The sequence below is a fragment of the Thalassophryne amazonica genome, chromosome 8 (assembly GCF_902500255.1).
Source record: "Thalassophryne amazonica chromosome 8, fThaAma1.1, whole genome shotgun sequence".
Lineage (NCBI taxonomy): Eukaryota > Metazoa > Chordata > Actinopteri > Batrachoidiformes > Batrachoididae > Thalassophryne > Thalassophryne amazonica.
The window spans coordinates 69050506-69072153 of NC_047110.1; the positions used below are offsets into that span (position 1 = coordinate 69050506).

General features: G+C 43.1%; 1 protein-coding gene across 1 annotated transcript in view; it reads right to left on the bottom strand.

Moving 5' to 3' along the window:
* The window catches only part of igf1ra (insulin-like growth factor 1a receptor), a 242427-nt gene extending 221500 nt beyond the window's left edge, over nucleotides 1-20927 (bottom strand). Inside the window, exon 1 of the mRNA XM_034176564.1 lies at nucleotides 19914-20927. Within this exon, the coding sequence (XP_034032455.1) occupies nucleotides 19914-20013 (100 nt within the window). The 5' untranslated portion in view covers nucleotides 20014-20927. The remainder of the gene's footprint in view (nucleotides 1-19913) is intronic.
* Between the last annotated feature and the right edge of the window lie 721 nt (nucleotides 20928-21648).

Here is a 21648-nt window from a genome sequence, read left to right on the forward strand (position 1 = left end):
CCACCCCCATTTAGTTATGCCAATGTTCATGTTTAAAATTCCACTTTTTATCACTGCTGCACATAAATATAAATCAGGAGACTGATGAAGAAAGGAAATTCATCACAATATGCCTTCAAAGGTAATGAATGATCTTAGTGAGGATAAAATAACCAGACAAAGGTATTTTTATAGAATATGCCCATCAGGATAATGACTATATCGACAAATACAATATGTGGACATGACCTCCCTAATGTTTTCAATATTGCACATTATGTTTACATGCGTGTTTGCTTTCATAAGAATGACTCCAACATGATGCCAGAATAAACACCATGGTTCTCACGGTCACTGGTCTACTCCCATTTGGTCTATGTCCCATTTCATGTACTCTCATTTCGTCTACACCCGATTTTGACAGTGTTCACATTTTGTGTACCTTTGTCTAAAAGTGCAGTTTTTTTATTTTATTATGATTATGCAGAACAAAGGTGTGAAAGCTTTCATCCTTTGATTAAGCTTTGAGTAATAATTAGATTAAACACAGGTGTGACTGATAATTATCACACCTTAGCAAATCACTTTACTCCTCTAACAACATGTTATTACAAAATTTATTGTGGCAATATCACTCCTCTTTGATTTATTTATAAGTTCAACACTTTTGAGTAGTAGACAAACTAGTAGACGATATGGGAATACCGGTCAAAATGAGTGTAGACGAAATAGGTGTAGAGACCAAATGGGAATAAACCGGTCGTCACTACCATGGATGGCACTCTTGGGTTCAAACAGGGTTGGGTGAAGATGAAATGTTACTCAATGCCAATAGGTGTTTTGCTTGTTTGTTTTCAATGACATAATTCCAGCCAGAAAGTTTGGAAGAATAAGTCCAAATAAATTCAGTTTCAAATTCACACTGCACAACTCCACTGCTGTGGGAGCAAATAATCTCACATTTAAATCAGGGATGTTTGGATATTTCAAATTAGATTTACTATTTATACACTAATGAAAAAAAAATTTATTAAAACTCTGGGTGCCCAAAATTTGCAATTAAACAAAGCAATTAAAATCTCCCTATAGACAGACAAACTCAATCACACCTACGGTCAATTTAAAGTTCTCAGATGATGCATGTCTTTGGAAAGGGACAGGAAGCCAGAGAATCCAGAGGAACCCACGCAAACACGGGGAGAACATGCAAACACCTCACAGAAAGGTCCAGGCGGGAAGTGATCCCATGACCTTCTTGCCATGAATCAACAGTGCTAACCACTATTCCATCGTATTCCATTTAGCTTTCCTGCTGCTTCCTCTATTCAGGAAACTCAGTTCTTGTTTAACAGCTTTTGAAGTGATACTGCATGTCACCTTCATTAGGAGACCAAATCGGACCCGGCACCACGAGGGGGCGTTTGGGGGCGACGCCCCCTCACGTCATCAACCTCGCCCCCTCGGATGTGAGAGTTATCAAAAATAAAAATAAAAAAGAAAGAAAAAGAAATACTGGAAAATATAGCGCCTCGCAGTTTCGCTGATTTTTTTAGTCCAATTTTGCATGCTTTTTTTTGTTTTTTTAACAGTGCATTGTGCTCTGCGTCCTCATCAAGCAGGCCGGTGTTCTGTCGAGATGACGGAACACCTGTTGTGGCACCGCGAAGGGAGAGTACGCGCATTGTGTTCTGCGTGTCTGTTTATAAGAATCTTCTCGCCCAGAAGAAAAAAGAGCGCCAACAACTACCCATAACTGTGTTCTTCACTCGGAAAAAGACACCTGCAGTGAGGTGTGAGTGGAAAAAGGCACGACAGTGGCGCGGCACCAGGACGAAGAGGCGCGATCAGAGGAACTGTGAAGTACTGGTCAGTCACTATTAATAATTTCTTATGTGTCCAACCTCGTAGGTTGATCATTAAAATTAAATTTGTTAGTTCTAAAAGTCATCATAATTATTTATAGGAAAACGTTCTATTTTTATTTCTCAAACAAATGTTTGGGCCTGAAAACATGTTGGGCTTATTTTTCTACTAAGGTTTGAACTTTGAGAGTGTTTACACACGAGAGAAAAGTGAGAAAATGTTAATGCCTGTGTTGTGTGGGCCGCTGAAGAGGAGGTACTGCTGGCCCACCACCACCAGAGGGCACCCTGCCTGGAGTGCGGGCTCCAGGTACAGAGGGCGCTGCCATCTCACAGGAGCAGCCGGGGTGACAGCTGTCACCTACGACAGCTGTTACCAATCATCTGATCCGCAGCGGTATATCTGCAAGACGTCATCTCCACTTCTCTGCCGAGATATCGCTCTACCAAGGAGGTAACGTATCTAGCCAAACAGATTATCTTTTGACCATAATATACTTTTTGCCTTTACACAGAAAGAGAAAAGAACAGCAGGAGACTGTATTTTGGATAAGTACTCACATTCCTGCACTACAGTGTTTTCCTGACGAGAGGTGGAGGTGGTTTTTCCACCATACGTGTTGCTGGGTGCAGGCGCACCCACATTTGACTGTTTCTGTTCCTCGCCAGCAGTACCGGATCCGACAAGCGGAGGCAGTGGCCACCTGGGAGTTCGGGACTTGACGGCTCCAGTATTCCCGGGGTTCGGTGGCGGAGGAAATCGTGTGGTTCCGGTTCTGCTTTGGACAGACGTCTCCTATCTTCGAGCCTGCCCACATGACACCTTTGTGATTCAGCTTTATTGTCTGTTATTGTAATCGGTTGTGTTTGTTGTGCTTATTTCACAACAGTAAAAGTGTTATTTGACTTCCTCCATTGTCCGTTCATTTGCGCCCCCTGTTGTGGGTCCGTGTTCCTACACTTTCCCAACAGGATATCTCGGCCAACGTCATGGATCCCAAGGGGCGTCAACCGGCTGTTGAACGGCCAATGGAAGAACAGGGTGCACAGGCGTCCGCAGGAGGAATGATCGGTGAGTTGCAGCGAATCCTCACCGTTTTCACGGCTCGGTTGGATCTAATGACCGAGCAGAATGTCCTCCTTAACCGCAGGGTGGAGGCTCTCGCCGCGCAGGTGGAAGCGCACCCTCAGGGCGCTGCTGCGGCTCTCCCTCCTGTCGACCCTGTGCATAACAGTGACATTCCACAGGTCGTTCAACGACCCCTCCCACCTTCCCCGGAAGCATACATAAGCCCTCCAGAGCCGTACGGAGGTTGTGTGGAGACGTGCGCGGACTTCCTTATGCAGCGTTCGCTCGTCTTCACACAACGTCCTGTCATGTACGCGACTGATGCCAGCAAGATAGCTTATGTAATAAATCTGCTTCGCGGTGAGGCATGCGCTTGGGCTACAGCGCTCTGGGAGCAGAATTCACGGCTCCTTCAGACATATGATGGGTTTGTGAGGGAGTTCAGAACAGTGTTCGATCACCCAAATAGAGGAGAGACCGCTTCAGCCGTGCTGCTGTCAATGAGACAGGGGCGCCGGAGCGCAGCTGCCTATGCAGTCGACTTCCGCATCGCAGCTGCGAGGTCCGGCTGGAATAGCACTGCCCTCCGTGCCGCCTTCGTAAACGGACTGTCGTTGGTCCTAAAGGAGCACCTGGTGGCTAAGGATGAACCGCGGGATTTAGATGGGCTTATTGATCTCGTTATACGATTAGACAATCGGTTAGAAGAACGCCGTCGGGAACGAGACGAAGGGCGTGGCTGGGCACGCGCCGTCCCTCTCCCTTCCGGCTCCGACCGAGCTCCGCCCTCCCCACGCTCCACGGCCCCTACGCTCCGTGTGGTTACAGCTCCCCCTGCTGATGAAGCTATGGACACGAGCAGGGCCACATTTAGACCCCCGGATAGACAGAGGAGGCTGGTCCGCGGAGCGTGCTTTGTTTGTGGCTCGATAGAGCATCAGGTGAGGGACTGCCCCGAGCGGTTAAACACCAACGCCCGCCCCTAGAAACTGGGCTAGGGGTGGGCCGAGACATTCACGTGAGACACACCCATATTGCCACACGACTCCCAGTTACAATCCTTTATGAGGATTTAACCCTTCAGGCCCCAGCACTGGTGGACACAGGCTCTGAGGGGAATTTGCTAGACAGCAAATGGGCCAGGGAAGCAGGGCTCCCTCTGGTGGCACTTACTTCACCTGTGCAAGTACAGGCACTAGATGGCTCCCTACTCCCTTTAATCACACATAAGACACCTCCAGTAACTCTGGTGGTGTCAGGGAACCACCGGGAGGAGATCGAGTTTTTTGTGACTCCTGCCACCTCCCGCGTGATTCTCGGGTTCCCCTGGATGTTAAAACACAATCCCCGGATCGATTGGCCGTCCGGGGTAGTGGTTCAGTGGAGCGAGACCTGCCATCGGGTATGTTTAGGTTCCTCGGTTCCTCCCGGTTCCCAGGCTAAGGAGGAGGTCAGAGTCCCGCCCAATCTCGGGACGGTGCCGGTGGAGTACCATGACCTTGTGGACGTGTTCAGCAAGGATCTGGCGCTCACCCTTCCCCCGCACCGCCCGTACGATTGTGCCATTGATTTGGTTCCAGGCGTTGAGTTTCCGTCCAGCAGGCTGTACAACCTCTCACGACCTGAGCGCGAATCAATGGAGACCTACATCTGGGACTCTTTAGCTGCCGGGTTGATCCGGAATTCCACTTCCCCGATGGGTGCAGGTTTCTTTTTTGTGGGAAAAAAGGATGGCGGACTACGTCCATGCATTGATTACAGGGGGCTGAACGAAATCACGGTTCGTAACCGATACCCATTGCCCTTGTTGGATTCAGTGTTCACGCCCCTGCATGGAGCCCAAATGTTCACTAAGCTAGATCTTAGGAATGCATATCACCTGGTTCAGATCCGGAAGGGAGACGAGTGGAAGACGGCATTTAACACCCCCTTAGGTCACTTTGAGTACCTGGTCATGCCGTTCGGTCTTACAAACGCCCCCGCGACGTTCCAAGCATTGGTTAATGATGTCTTGCAGGATTTCCTGCACCGATTCGTCTTCGTATATCTGGACGACATACTCATCTTTTCTCCGGATCCTGAGACCCATGTCAGGCATGTACGTCAGGTCCTGCAGCGGTTGTTGGAGAACCAGCTGTTTGTGAAGGGCGAGAAGTGCGAGTTCCACCGCACTTCTTTGTCCTTCCTGGGGTTTATCATCTCCCCTAACTCCGTCGCTCCTGATCCGGCCAAGGTCGCGGCGGTGAGAGACTGGCCCCAACCCACCAGCCGTAGGAAGCTGCAACAGTTCCTCGGCTTTGCTAATTTCTATAGGAGGTTCATTAAGGGCTACAGTCAGGTAGTTAGCCCCCTGACAGCCCTGACCTCACCAAAAGTCCCCTTCACCTGGTCGGATCGTTGCGATGCCGCGTTCAAGGAGTTGAAACGGCGCTTCTCGTCTGCACCCGTTCTGGTGCAGCCCGATCCTAGTCGCCAGTTAGTGGTTGAAGTGGACGCCTCGGACTCAGGGATAGGAGCTGTGCTTTCCCAGAGCGGGAAGACCGATAAGGTCCTTCACCCGTGTGCCTATTTTTCCCGCAGGTTGACCCCGGCCAAACGGAACTATGACGTCGGCAATCGAGAACTCCTTGCGGTGAAAGAGGCTCTTGAAGAGTGGAGACATCTGTTGGAGGGAACGTCCGTGCCATTCACGGTTTTCACTGACCACCGGAACCTGGAGTATATCAGGACCGCCATGCGGCTGAACCCCAGGCAAGCCCGCTGGTCACTGTTCTTCGGCCGTTTTGACTTCCGGATCACCTACCGTCCCGGGACCAAAAACCAGAGATCGGATGCCTTGTCCCGGGTACATGAAGATGAAGTCAAAGCGGAGTTGTCGGATCCACCGGAACCCATCATCCCGGAGTCCACTATCGTGGCCACCCTCACCTGGGACGTAGAGAGAACCGTCCGGGAGGCCCTGGCACGAAGCCCGGACCCCGGAACTGGGCCGAAGAACAGACTCTACGTCCCACCAGAGGCCAGGGCTGCAGTCCTGGACTTCTGTCACGGCTCTAAGCTCTCCTGTCATCCAGGGGTGCGAAGAACCGTGGCAGTTGTCCGGCAGCGCTTCTGGTGGGCGTCCCTAGAGGCCGACGTCCGGGATTATATCCAGGCCTGCACCACCTGCGCCAGGGGCAAGGCTGATCATCGCAGGGCTTCGGGACTGCTCCAGCCGCTGCCTGTGCCTCATCGCCCCTGGTCCCACATCGGCCTGGATTTTGTCACGGGCCTCCCGCCGTCCCAGGGCAACACCACCATCCTCACGATAGTGGACCGATTCTCCAAGGCAGCCCACTTCGTGGCCCTCCCGAAGCTCCCGACGGCCCAGGAGACAGCGGACCTCCTGGTCCACCACGTCGTCCGGCTGCATGGGATTCCCACAGACATTGTCTCCGATCGCGGTCCCCAGTTCTCCTCGCAAGTCTGGAGGAGCTTCTGCTGGGAACTGGGGGCCACGGTGAGTCTCTCATCCGGGTATCATCCCCAGACCAACGGGCAAGCAGAACGGGCCAATCAGGAGGTGGAACAGGCCCTGCGTTGCGTGACGGCCGCGCACCCGGCGGCCTGGAGTACCCATTTGGCCTGAATCGAGTATGCCCATAACAGCCAGGTGTCGTCAGCCACCGGCCTCTCCCCTTTCGAGGTGTGTCTGGGGTACCAGCCTCCTTTGTTTCCGGTGGTTGAGGGAGAGGTCGGTGTGCCCTCGGTCCAGGCCCACCTGCGGAAGTGCCGTCGGGTGTGGCGTGCCGCCCGTTCTGCTTTGCTGAGGGCCCGGATGAGGACGAAGGCCCATGCAGACCGTCGGCGGACTCCGGCCCCTACGTATCGGCCACAGCAGGAAGTGTGGTTGTCTACTAAGGACATTCCCCTCCAAGTGGTCTCCCCTAAATTGCAGGAACGGTATATCGGTCCGTTTAAGATCCTCAAGGTCATCAGTCCAGCCGCAGTGAGGCTTCAGCTTCCGGCCTCACTGCGGATCCATCCCGTTTTCCATGTGTCCCGGATTAAGCCACATCACACCTCACCCCTCTGTACTCCGGGTCCGGCACCACCTCCTGCCCGGATCATCGATGGCGAGCCGGCTTGGACTGTGCGCCGGCTTTTGGATGTCCGAAGGATGGGCCGGGGCTTCCAGTATTTGGTGGACTGGGAGGGGTACAGCCCCGAAGAACGCTCCTGGGTGAAGAGGAGCTTCATCCTGGACCCGGCCCTCCTGGCCGATTTCTACCGCCGCCACCCGGACAAGCCTGGTCGGGCGCCAGGAGGCGCCCGTTGAGGGGGGGGTCCTGTTGTGTGGGCCGCTGAAGAGGAGGTACTGCTGGCCCACCACCACCAGAGGGCACCCTGCCTGGAGTGCGGGCTCCAGGTACCAGAGGGCGCTGCCATCTCACAGGAGCAGCCGGGGTGACAGCTGTCACCTACGACAGCTGTTACCAATCATCTGATCCGCAGCGGTATATCTGCAAGACGTCATCTCCACTTCTCTGCCGAGATATCGCTCTACCAAGGAGGTAACGTATCTAGCCAAACAGATTATCTTTTGACCATAATATACTTTTTGCCTTTACACAGAAAGAGAAAAGAACAGCAGGAGACTGTATTTTGGATAAGTACTCACATTCCTGCACTACAGTGTTTTCCTGACGAGAGGTGGAGGTGGTTTTTCCACCATACGTGTTGCTGGGTGCAGGCGCACCCACATCTGACTGTTTCTGTTCCTCGCCAGCAGTACCGGATCCGACAAGCGGAGGCAGTGGCCACCTGGGAGTTCGGGACTTGGCGGCTCCACTATTCCCGGGGTTCGGTGGCGGAGGAAATCGTGTGGTTCCGGTTGTGCTTTGGACAGACGTCTCCTATCTTCGAGCCTGCCCACATGACACCTTTGTGATTCAGCTTTATTGTCTGTTATTGTAATCGGTTGTGTTTGTTGTGCTTATTTCACAACAGTAAAAGTGTTATTTGACTTTCTCCATTGTCCGTTCATTTGCACCCCCTGTTGTGGGTCCGTGTTCCTACACTTTCCCAACAGCCTGTTTGAGAAAAGTGTATAAAGTGTGTAGTGAGGGGTTTTACAGCCTTAAAACGTCTATAATTGTAAAAAATAACGCTGCCTACTTCGCGGATTTTGCCTATTGCGGGTTATTTTTAGAACGTAACTCCCGCGATAAATGAGGGACCACTGTATATCTACATGAAAGGTTTATCTTTGACCCGTTGTGTGACTGTCATGCCCAATTGCGCTGTGTTTGTGCTTGTGATGGAGGGCTGTATGTGGGGTTAATCTACTGTCTCATGTCATTTCTCAGATCAGTTGTTGGTTTGGTTTTGTGGTATGCAGGAGATCATTTGACCGAGGGTCTATACGTTCAAATAATTAAAAAAATACTGTCATCACTCTTTACTCTTACTCAGTCAGTCTCTTACAACGGTGTAGCCTAAATACACGAGCTTTCTAGGAGCGCACCCAATTCACTCAGAGGCAGGTACCCTCCGGTGCACACTTTTTTGGGGGGGCGGGCGACCCCGCCCCCTGTGATAAATTCATCGCCCCCTTAATATTTTTTTCTGGCGCCGGGCCTGGACCAAATATTTACAATCCTCTCACAATTGTAAAATACTCCATGGGCTGTTGGTTCAGCAGCCCATGGAGTAGGTGCCATTGGTCAAACTGCATTTAGGCAAATCCAACAAGTGGCCAACTGGGAAAAAACAAAAGGTGTTTAATTAAGCATTGTAAATCTCAGCTGACAGCTTGGAAGAGTTGCAGGACAGCATTTGATTGCATTCATTCACAAACCAGCCCAGTGACAGACTTTCCCATCCATATACGGGAACATGCCACTGATTCAGCCTGTTGCACAGAGTCCTGCAAAATTAGCTCACAACAGACAAACTTACACAACAAACATCATATACGCATTTTCATCGACAAAAAAAAAGAGGATGAGCAGGGCACAGGGGAAGAACAGAATAAAAACTTTATTGTCATTGCACATATATACACCGAAACTTGTCCTCTGCATTTAACCCATCTTAATTACAGTTAGACACAATCAAACCACTAGGAGCAGTGGCCAGCCACAGTCCAGCACCCGGGACCAACTCCAGATGTAGAGACTCTGCCTTGGTCAGAGGCAGAGCAAGGAGCAGACCCTAAGCATGCTTTTGACTGTGGGAGAAAACCAGAGTACCCAGAGGAAACCCACGCAGACACAGGGAAGAAAATGCAAACTCCATACAGAAAGGACGGGAATCGATCCCACAACCTTTTTGCTGAGGCACCAGTGCTAATCACTAACCCACCACACCACCCAGGAAGGACGTAGTGGGTAACCTTGCAGTAAACGTGACAGCAGTCATGTCTGAGTCGCCTGATTTGGCATGACAACATGTGCTGCACTGCAACGTGCCATACCCCAAAGAAAAAGGAAAGAGCACTGACTGCCAAACAGAATGCTGACTGCCATTTGAGTGCATACAGTGTGCTGCCATTCAGGTTTTCCACAGTGCCATGTGTAAGGGTTAAAGTGGGATTTATCATGGTAGGAAAGCCTACAAACCAGTGTACCAGTGCAGTGGGGAAAAAAATATCACACCTCAAAATAACAACAATAATAATAATACTGCAAGCTCTGGTGGACTTGTTACGTTGGTGGGGGTTATGCTTTCGCTCCTGTTTGTTTGTTTTTGAACAGCCTGTAACCCACAATTTTTCATATATCATTATGAATTTTTTACAGATGATTCATATCCTGACAGGCAAGACCTGATTCAGTTTTCAAGGCCACAGGACTAAGGTCAAAGTCAGGAAAAATTTTGTAAAATTGGAAAAATCCCTATCCTTTAACACTGAACAAATTTTCAAAACTTCATCAATGTGTCAACAAAGATTAAATTTCTTTCATATTTGAGAGTGTTATGTAGGATGGTATCCTTTAGCGACTGACAAAGTTTGATCCAGATTTGGATTACAGATTTTGTGGCCATTTAAAACCCCATTTTATGTATATTTTACATTATATCTTAATCAAACGTGCCCCAATCACTCTCATATTTGAAAGTGAGGTGCAGACTGGCACTCACTATCGCCTGACAAGGTTTGATCCTGATCTGATCTGGACTGTGCATTTTGTGAACATTTAAATTTAATATTGAAAGGCCTTTTTGGTGTACATTTTGCATTATATCTCAATCAAAAGTGTGTCAGTCACTCTCATTTTCCTGTTATGGATTTATTTACATAACCAAAATTGGACAGAGGTTCCAATTTTATGCCTGTTTGTCTATCTTACAGTTATCAGTCAGAAACCAAGTGCCAAAAAGCAATGATAAATTGAGCATAGCAAAGATAACCAATGTTGTGTGAAAATTATCTGTTAAAGAATTCAGAAATTGAAAATAAAAATAAATAAATAAATAAATATAAATCTTACAACATCACAAAAAACTTTGAAGTGCATGAACTAAATACATACTCCTGACATTTAATCACATCTAATTTAGCTTATGAAAAGTCAACTTCTAACAGGAATTTGACCTTGAAAATTTTTCCAAGGTAAAAAGTTGTGGAATTGGAAACTAGTGATGGCAGAGGTTTGCACTCTAGTTTTCCTTGTGGACAGGATGTGTGATCACCTGACCTACAACAGATAAAGAAAAATCTAAAGAAATTAATTACATGAAGTGCTAGTTGATTTGGAGTTGTTCTATATATCTTAACAATGCCTGTGATATTCCTTGGTGGTGCTAAAAGAAATGATTTTTAATCATAATATTACAGTATTCTAATACAAATTATTTGACCAGCAGATGTGGTGACCCCTAAAGCAGCAATCATAAGAAGAAGATGTAATGCTGCATTCATGACATATCATAAAGTTGCAAATCGCATACTCCAACTTGGTAGCAATGATTTGAACTGACATAAGAACTAATTCATGGCATTCTCCGTCATTACTGTTAAAATATCAATGTTACAAAGAAAGAAAGTCCCTTTGGGTGCTCCCTTGTTTTCACTCAGGAACGCCATAGCAGAGCCATGATTTGGTACAACTTTTAAACAAGATGCCCTTCTTGGCGCAACTCCACATTACGTGAAGAAACGCGGCATGAGTGGGGTTTGAACCAGGAACGTTCCACACTAAAATCAAGTGCACTAACCACTTGGCTACCAAACCTGCCTCAAGTAATTTTACATGTTGCCCGAAAAAAATGACAATGTGTGTGTTTTTTATTTTCATTGGACCATGCAAGAAATTATAAACTGAATTCAAAGTAGTTACAAATGCAATGTAATTACTTCTAATAAATTATTTACTTTTGTCTTTGAGGGTTGTAGAATAAAGCACAAATTTGAAATCAAGTTTTAAAGAAGCCGTAGCCTCTCTTGGATAATGTAATCCAAATTTAACAAGTCTAGGTACAATGGTGTTTGGACCCAGTCCAATGTGGCCCAAAAGTGAAAGAAGCACTGAAATGCGTATATAAAATAATTATTTTGTAGCGCTACAAAATAATTATTTTATATATGTTCAGATTAATCATTTTCTCTCAGAGTTTGGCTGTTGAAAACATCTCTAATCGCTTCCGGAATCACAGAGGATCATTTCAGCTGGATTCATTCTCTCTCTCTCTCTCTCTCTCTCTCTCGCTTCATGAGGTGGCAAATACATTTGGAATAGTCTTGAAAGGTAATTAATTGTAATGTTTATATTGTAATAGCTTTCTAACACAGTTGCATGTTCATTCCTTCTAATGAGCAGCTGTAAAAGTATGTTTATGATAGATTTAACAGCACATTTTGTTATTTATACTGTATATAAATGATATAAGTTGGGTGTCAAGAGCACTGAGGTGTGTCCTTTTTGCAGATGACACAACTGTGTTCTGCAGTGGTGATAATCTTGAACAGCTTCTGGACACTGTGGAAAATGAAGTGGATAAATTTAAGGCTTGGTTTAACGCTAACAAATTGTCACTCCACCTTGGAAAAACTAAATGTATTATATTTGGAAATAAACTTGTACCTAAATGTAAAAATGTAACCATTAACAATATGGAAATAGAGACACTAACTGAGAATAAATTCCTAGGTGTTATAATTGATAATAAACTCAGCTGGAAACCACATATAAATTACATAAAATCGAAAATGTCAAAATCCATTGCCATCATGTACAGGGCCAAGGACATACTGTCACAGGAAGGGTTACTTACTTTATATCATTCTTTAATAGCACCATATATGACATATTGTATTGAGTCTTGGGGTAACACAAATCAAACACCAATCAAATATTTCTCTTACAAAAACGTGCCATTAGAATCATCTGTAACAAACATTATCTTGAGTCAACACATTCCCTGTTTACGACTTTAAATTTATTGAAATTCAGAGATTTAGTGGATTACATCACAATACAAACTTTGTACAAAGCTAACAATCAAGCCTTACCACTTCATGTCCAGAACCTGTTCAAGATCAGGGACTCTGAATATAGTTTACGAGGATGTGCTGTATTCAAGAAGCCTCCTATACACACCAATGTAAAGGGTTTTTGTGTTTCAGTTAAAGGGGTGAAGGTTTGGAACGAATGTCCTGTTGAAATTAGATTATGTGGTTCTTTAGTTTGTTTTAAGAAACATTATAAAAATTTAATAATTTCCGGATATAATGAAAAATATAATTTAATTAAATAATGTATAAATATGATGTATAACCTTGTTAATGTATGCTATGTATCTGTGGTGTATATATGTATATATAGGAGTGTGAGCAAAAATGAATATGTATTTATGAGTCTGTGTTTTTTTGAGCATAAGTGCTAATAGTGTTGGACTTGGACTTTTGGTAAAGGGGGTTGGGTAACTGATAAGCTTTGCTTCTTCCCACCCCCTTTCAGACACACAGTGCAAATTTTGGTCTTGTTCCGGTTTTGTTTTGATACGTTGTGACTGTGCTGTGTTGCTGAAATAAATTTCATTCATTCATTCACATTATAATCGATCAAATGACTTGCGCTGTGATGCAGTGCACTGATACAATCACTTGCACACAGTGTTTTTTTTTGTTTATTGTTTGCGGAATGTTTATGTGAAATTCACGTGATTAATGTGTGACGGAGATTTTGAACATTTAAAAATTTTCTTTGCGCACTTGTATGAAGCCGTGCACAGTTTACAATGGTTTCCAGTTTACTCTCCTGCACAGCAGAGTGCATGGAAGTGAGCGAATGATGATGATGATGAATACTTTATTGAGCAAGTTAAAAACATTTATACATTGCGCACATTCATCTTTGAAAATCCATACATTACTCAAAGGGAGTAGAATGAAGTAAAACGTATATTTTCTACCCCCTTTCACATGTTTTATTTTCGACTACGCAGACAAGAATAAATAAAAAAATTTTTGAGATCATATATACCTATATAAACACACACCTTGCATTATACATATCAACATGTATTTACATAAATACACTACCTCTATACACAAATACCCTTGCATACACCAATACACACACTAGATTCAATGAGATTTGACAGTATAACACTTTTAACCCACATACATGCACCCATGGGCATCCAGCCCATGCATGCATGCACGCACATTTACCTATATTCGATTAAACTTGATATATTAATTTTTTTTTTTCCCCACACACATGTATCATGGGCAACTCGTGTGCATTCATATTTCCCATACGTTCGTCATGCCCAAATAATATAACAGTTTAGATCCACAAACATGCACACATGTATGTATACTAAGAATTATGTTATTCAGTTTCATATTTTTTTAATATTTTGAGTTTAAAATTTCTTTTGAATTGATGTACTGTAGTACATACTTTGATGTCCTCAGTTAGGTTATTCCATAAATCCACCCCATGTCTCGTAAGGCACATTTGTTTCATTGTTGTACGAGCACACTGTTTTTTTTAATTATATTTCCTTCTTAGATTGTAATCTCCCTCTCTTTCACTAAACAATTTTTGGAGGTTATCTGATAGTAGGTTTTGTTTCACTTTAAAAAATAATTTGTAAAGTTTTAAATTCTGCAAGATCTCTAAATTTTAGTATTTTGGATTGTAAAAACAGTGTACTCGTATGATCTCTGAAGCCTACATTATGGATGATTCTTATTGCCCTTTTCTGTAACTTAAAAAGTGTGTCTACATTACTTTTATATGTATTACCCCATACCTCAATGCCATAGCTAATATATGGTAATATTAATGTGCAATAAATAATATATAAGGACTCCTGATCTAAGAAATGTTTGGCTTTCCCCATTATGGAAATACTTCTGGCCATTTTAGATTGCTAGCAATGTGGGGTTTCCAGCACATCCTGTGATCGATTATTATTCCTAAAAATCTATGTTGGTTAACCCTTTCAATAGGAACCATGTCAATTTTAAGATTTACTTTTGTAAATCAAAGTCACGACTTTGGATCAAAGTCGTGCAAGTGTCAGGGCACCATAACTCTACTCGGTACTTGTTAGCTCATCACGACTGTCAGTCCGATTTCCGTATATGCATATCTGATTTGAAGATAATTCCATGCAGCAAGTCTAAACAGTTGGATTCCGACTGTGTTTTTACTTTTCAGGTTTTTTGTGAGTTTTACACCATGAGAGCTGGTTGGCCTGTTCTCCTCTCACTGCTCACAGTCGAGGGTCAGCAAAAAAAAAAAAAAAACATGCAGGCAGATACAAAAGCCCAAACTAACCTGTAAAATTACCTCCAAAAAGGAACGCATCTCACACCTGAAATCCACCGCACTTTGTTAAAGGCTTTAATTAGACACTGCATTTTGTGTGACCATTTTTGGATGTGACTTTGACCGTGCACATTCAGTCTGGACTTTTTTGCGTGTGCACGTGTGTGTGTGCAAGTATGTGTGTGTTCATTTTTTTCCCTCATGGCTCATTTAGCTGATCAAACTGTCACCTAACAGCACACTTCGAGTCCTTTTACACTGTATAAATTTAAAAATGTAAATTATACAAACACATATAAACTCACCTGTGATTACAGACCATATCCCATGAGTCAGACCTCCGTAGTTGCTGCATTCGGACATGTCACTCTGTACATGTATGGCTTTCATTACTATAGCAACCAATGTGGATTAGACAGCAGATGAGGATTACAATACGGAGACAGAAATCGTATCTTGTCACTTGTTACATATAATGTGGACAGTCAGTCAGTGGGATCAGATTTGAATCAGCCATGGTTTAGGGCCCGTTCACACATAGTACAAATAAGTATAAATCAGGGCGAATCACGGCGGAACAGCTCGTATGAGTGAACCACGAAAACATTGAACCAATGGGCAGGCATGAATGAACCTGCTGTGATGGTTGCGGCGTTGGAGGCAGCTACGATTTTACATTTATTGCATACATTTCCTGCTTTATGCGCAATTCGACCACATTCGAACTACGTGTGAAGGGGCCCTTAAATGTGATTTGAACTGGCAGTCTGAACAAAGCCAAAGGGTTTCAAATGCATATCTAAGCTTTGCTTCACTTTAAATATTCACCAAATCCATTTTTTTGACAGCTGCCACATCTGGCTTCCATGTAAATGGTAAATGGACTGCATTTACATAACGCTTTTCCATCTGCATCAGACTCTCAAAGCGCTTTACAATTATGCCTCACATTCACCCTGATGTCAGGGTGCTGCCATACAAGGCGTTCACTACACACCGGGAGCAATAGGGGATTAAAGGCCTGGCCCAAGGGCCCTTAGTGATTTTCCAGTCAGGCGGGGATTTGAACCCATGATCTTCTGGACTCAAGCCCAACACCTTAACCACTAGATCCTTTTCACAATTTCACTTCACTCGTTGTAGTTTCTGCACTCACAGGATTTGTCTGCACTGTCCACTCTTCTTTTACCACCTTCTCTTCCATCTCACCACACAATTAACTAACATCACTGACACCTAGTGACCGGCATGAAAATACCACAAATCATCACATCCCCTTCCCCTTTCTTTGCAGTGAATACAACTATTACAATACTATACTCCCTGAGGGAGTCTTCTCAAGGGATTAATGAAGTTCTTTCTAATCTAATTAATTGGCATTGTTTAGAGCCAATAGAAACATTGTTTGTTTAATTTGTTATTTTGTTTTTAAAAGCATTAAGCACTAAACATTAGGGAGCAGCTCGAATTGCATGTAGTTTTCTTCTTACTGCATTGCAGAGTGGTTCAACTGTCAAGCATATACATTGGATTTATGTGAATAAATACAAATATGGGATTGAAACTCCACATCAGTAGATGCTCAACATGAAATGACTATGATCAAGATTGGGTGCAAAAAATCCCGAATGTGACATCACTCAAAACGTTAACAAAAAAGAGCACATGTATTATCTGTCCAGAATTTAAGGCCTCAAAACAGCAACTGAAAATTGTAACTAGTTGTAAACTGACTATTCTTCTACTTTCCCCCCTTCATGCTTGTGTCTTAAATGGTGAAAGAGATTTGTTGTGTTTCTTTTTGCAGTAACTAATTTACGTGACAGAATACATGGCTCTGCAACTGATCATCTTGTTTACTGCCACAAAACAGACGTGCCGGCACATTTAAGGACCAAATCACCATCAGCATCAGTTGTAACTACAGCCCAAGTTCATTCATGAGTAATTTATATGATTGAAAACAAGTGAAAATTCTATTAAAGTCCAGTTATCATATGCAGAGCCTTGGTGCACTCACTCTCTTGCACGCAAACACAGAGCTCCGTCACACAGCTGACCACATTCACACAATTTTGTGTTTGAAAACAAGCAGACATCTGTCACAACTGCAGTTAAATCGGTAATGTTCACACAACCATATTGAAGTAGACAATTTTACTAGGTTCTGTTCTTGAAAATGCGCCAAGTGGTTTGTGCAGAGAGTATTAAGCTAAGATCCTTCCAGTGGGTTCAAATGGTACCATTTGTATGCCGCCTGCTTAGGAATCCGATCTCAGGCTCCAGTTTCTCCTGCTCTATGTCATTGTTGTTGATCGACGGCAGATTCAACTAGTTCTAATTTTTGAGACTATAACACAGACAATCCCAATAAAGTACTTCTGATTCTGCAGTCACATGTTGATGGTACGTGGCGGAGAGCAAACCAAATGTTTCCTATTTTCAATAACTCTCTCTACTTTTAAGATTAGGCTTAAAACTTTCCTTTTTGCTAAAGCTTATAGTTAGGGCTGGATCAGGTGACCCTGAACCATCCCTTAGTTATGCTGCTATAGACTTTCTCTTTTTGCTCTGTATGCACCACTCTGCATTTAATCATTAGTGATTGATCTCTGCTCCCCTCCACAGCATGTCTTTTTCCTGGTTCTCTCCCTCAGCCCCAACCAGTCCCAGCAGAAGACTGCCCCTCCCTGAGCCTGGTTCTGCTGGAGGTTTCTTCCTGTTAAAAGGGAGTTTTTCCTTCTCACTGTTGCCAAGTGCTTGCTCACAGGGGGTCGTTTTAATTATTGTATGGCCTTGCCTTACAATATAAAGCACCTTGGGGCAGCTGTTTGTTGTGATTTGGTGCTATATAAATAAAATTGATTTGATTTGATTTGAATAACGACAACAGAAAACTCCACCACTGCTGGGTGCATGATCAGCAGCCATCCACCGCACACATTCACATGCAGTTAACAAGTTCAACTTTTTCTGTTTGCTACAGCAACAAAGACAAACTGAATTATGGATTATGACATCATATTATTTTAGTGTACCAGATTCAAGAATGTTGGTTGGAAAACAGGATTTCAGGCAGGGGGTACGTATTTTTATTCCTTCCCGGCATTCAGTGGGAGAGAAGTGCACGGAAACACGGAAATCTATCCCAACTTCCAGGAAGAAGTTTGCGTTTATGAATAAAATGAAATGGTTTGCGTGAAAAGCTTTGCACACATCAGTGGCACATTCCCAACCAACCTTTTAATTTTCTGTGTGTGTGTGTGTGTGTGTGTGTAAGACAGAGAGAGAGAAATATTTGTTGTGTTTGAGAATATTCAATAATGTTATGTGTTACGTGTTCAAACATGCGAATGGACCAATTATGACACCCACACCAAATTTCTCTCCATGTGTCCATAATACAATTATGGCATTCTAGAACAACCTTTTCTGTTTCTCAGTGAGCACTTACCACTATAGTGACATTAAAATCACTTTACAGTTTTGTGCATCCAGAATAAAAGAATAACCTCGGGGGGTGCCTTTTATATACAGTAAAAGGTTATTCAACCAACTCAAACACTCCGAAATCCTTGCACATGTACAAGGAAATGTACCTCTTTCATATTGCCCTTTGTTCACAGCATTTTGTTCACGTCTGTGAGTTTATTTATTGATTTATTATGATAACGATCAAAATCAGTTATTTGGTCTGCCCTGCTGTTAATGTAAATGTGATTTCTGGTTGTATTATTTATACCACATCTCTATCCTGGCTTACACTTAGCACACGCAGAAAGGTTCCAAACTGAAAGATAAGCCTTCTTAATTTAAAAATAATAATAATAATAATTGTGAGCCAAATAATTACCTCACAGACAAAGATCATGGAATTACTTATGCTCTTTAATTCTTGCCTTTACTGTTTGAGGACAGACTCCATTGGAAAATTTGCCTAAGTTTTTCTTAAAAAAAAAAAATCCACTGAAGATAATCACTAGCCTACAGAACAGAATTCAAACTGTGAAATACTGTCGAATTTGTTGTTAGTGTACAACTCACAATGAGCATAATTTAAAAAGTATTTAAATGAAACTCTTTACAAATTGTGTTGCAACAAATCAGGATTACCTGATTCAAAGTGAGGAAATCTGTGGTGATAACACAACAATCATCATGACCATCTTTAAGAGTCAGCTGTCACTGTCTCTCAGTAGTCCTCACGGAGATGTTCTTGTTTAGCATTTGCAAAAATAAATGAATGTAAAAATAAATAAATCCGCTTTCATTTAATTTTCAATAAATGAGATTCAATGGCTTGCCACTCGATAAAAGCTGGTTAGCAAAGAGACACCACAACTATTTATCTGATCATTAAAACTTTTTGAATAAAAAACAGCAATACAATAAAATGGGTAAGTGCTGCTTCAGACATGTGACAGACTAAATTCTTAGTGTTAAAGACACGCTAGTGGAAATATTTAATAATGTTTTGGTGTATTTGGTTGAAAACCAGGAATTCAGAGAAAACTCTTAAGTTGCTAAAACTCCAATTTTGTTTCTTTTAAGTCTTCAAGTGACTGATGTCTGCTTGTTTGAAAGGTTTGCTGTCTTTTAAAACAGAATCTAATGACTAAGCATAGCTAAAGTTCATTCTTAATTTGTTTTTCCTCATCCTGAGATGTAAATATAACATTTCAAACTGAACAGTGTTATGAACTCAGCATGTGAATACATTTTATGAATGTACCTCTTCACATGGATTACTTAATTTGTCATCTTCACTGTAGGATTCTTATTTTTTAGTATTTATTTTTCCATTTGCCCTGTTGTGTGTGTGTTCCTGTACAATGTTTGAAGAATAATGGTTTGCCTCTTTATGATGCCACACTACCAAAGGCAAAATGGCCACATGGTCATTGTAACCTTGTTAGTCGCTTGTTCTCAGATTCATCCTCTGTTTTCTGGTTTCTCATATCAACATTATGCCCACAGGAGCACCAAACCTCCATAATTGTAAAATTCCTTCATAAAATTTTGTAAAAAGTGTTGACCAGTTTGTCACATGGTCTTTACATATACAAGGAACAGTACAAAGGTCTTCTTTACTATAACGTTTAGTTAATTTAAGTGTTTCATGCAGTCACTTATAAAGTGTGTTAATATGAACTTATTAAACATATTTAGGCCTCTCCTACCAGGCCTTCCTTTGCTGTAAATTACAAATATGTAAAAAATTGTATAACTTACTCTCTCCATATGTGGCCCTTATGCAGATTGTGGAGACAGACAGCATCAAACCCCAAAATAAGGTCCGCATCCCCATCGGTGTTTCTAGTCTCCTGGGCATTATTTAAAAATATATATTAATAGTTTAAAAAAAGGTCAAAGCATAAAATCTGATCAGATGCTGCGCAACAGCTTCTAAAAAAACGGAGCGTTAATATGAAAAAACGGGGGTAAAAAAATAACCGCTGGATTCGAACAAAATATATTAATGGAGGAATTCCTTTGAAGAAAAACAGATACTATAACAGTTTGCAGTATTTGTGATAATAGGCACACAAGCCCTTGATTTTAGTGGATAAATGATGGTAATCCCCATCTTCAGTCTCCATCGCTTAAAAAAAAACAGATCGCCTGTTTATTCACACGAATAATAAATCCAGCAAAACCACTCGACGCTGTTATTTGTGGATTAATCAGAATATTCAATTAACGCCCCCTCAAAATAATAATAATAATTAATAATAATAATAAAAAAAAAGCCCAGAATCTCCCGTGTGAAGGGGCTGTGGATGTGGGGAGGAGGGGGTCGAAACACGTCTGAATCCACAGGGGTGGTGGCTGCGTGGCTGGAAAAAAATGAATGAAAAAAGCCTTTTGATGCTTATGCCATTCATCCAGTAATCGATCCGCGCCGAAGAGTACGTTTAAAAAGCGTTTTTTGTTCCCCCCCTCAGCTCCTTGGGTCGGCCGTGGGCCGTCGAGAAGAGCAGACTTGTGCCACGCAGGAGAGAAGCGGATCTCCAGACGACCTCGGTGACGGCGGGAGGCGGGACAAGGAGCTTTATTGTCGTTTCTCTTTCGCTTCCATCTTCGTAGAAAATAAAAGAAGGCGGCTTCAAAGTGCACTCCTCGCGTCGCGATCGTGTCCAAACGGAGAAAAGGGTCCGACGGGTCCTTGGTTGAAACGGACTGTGGGTCTGATCGGCGGAATCTGTGCCGTAAACAAGAGTCGGCTTCTTTCAGACACTCAGCGCTGTGGATAAGGTGAGCACGAGGGAAAAAACGGAGTGGATCACACCATCACCGCCTCCCAAAAACCAAAACAAGAGCCACCGAGTTTATTTTATAAAAAAGGAACAGGATCAGAGTTGATCTTCTTAACTGTTTCTGTGGATTATTGTGTTACCGTCTTGTGTTTTGTCAAACAACACGTTTTTTTAACCTAAATGAAAGGCATTTTTATTGTAATTATATAACACTTAAATCATTTAATTTCCAACTTGTATTTCAAGTGGCATTGATTATTTGTCCCATTGGAGAGAAAATAATCCACTTTATTATGTGACTGCGATGCTACGCGCCGCTCTGATTGGCTGATTATCGGTTGGACTGGTTTCCATGACAATCAGCCCGAAATGCTTATTTTCTTTACAAACCAGAAGGTAAAAACGCGATTAGAAAAAGCAAGTCGGACATGAACGCAGTCTATAAATATCTAAACAGCATCTGCAAAACACACAGATTCAAAGTTTACCAGCTAACAACAAGAAGCTTAAATCTTCGACTGGACTGGGTTGCTTGACAAGAGGACATTTCGCTTCTAATGGCAGAAGCTTCCTCAGCTAAATTTCTTGCTCTGGTAGTCTGACTTCTGTCTTGAAGACAGAAGTCAGAATTCTATGAAAGGCTCATTAAAACCCTGCTAACAAATCTTTCATTGGATTCCGGTGTGTTGGAGCAGATAGTGTCAGGAAGG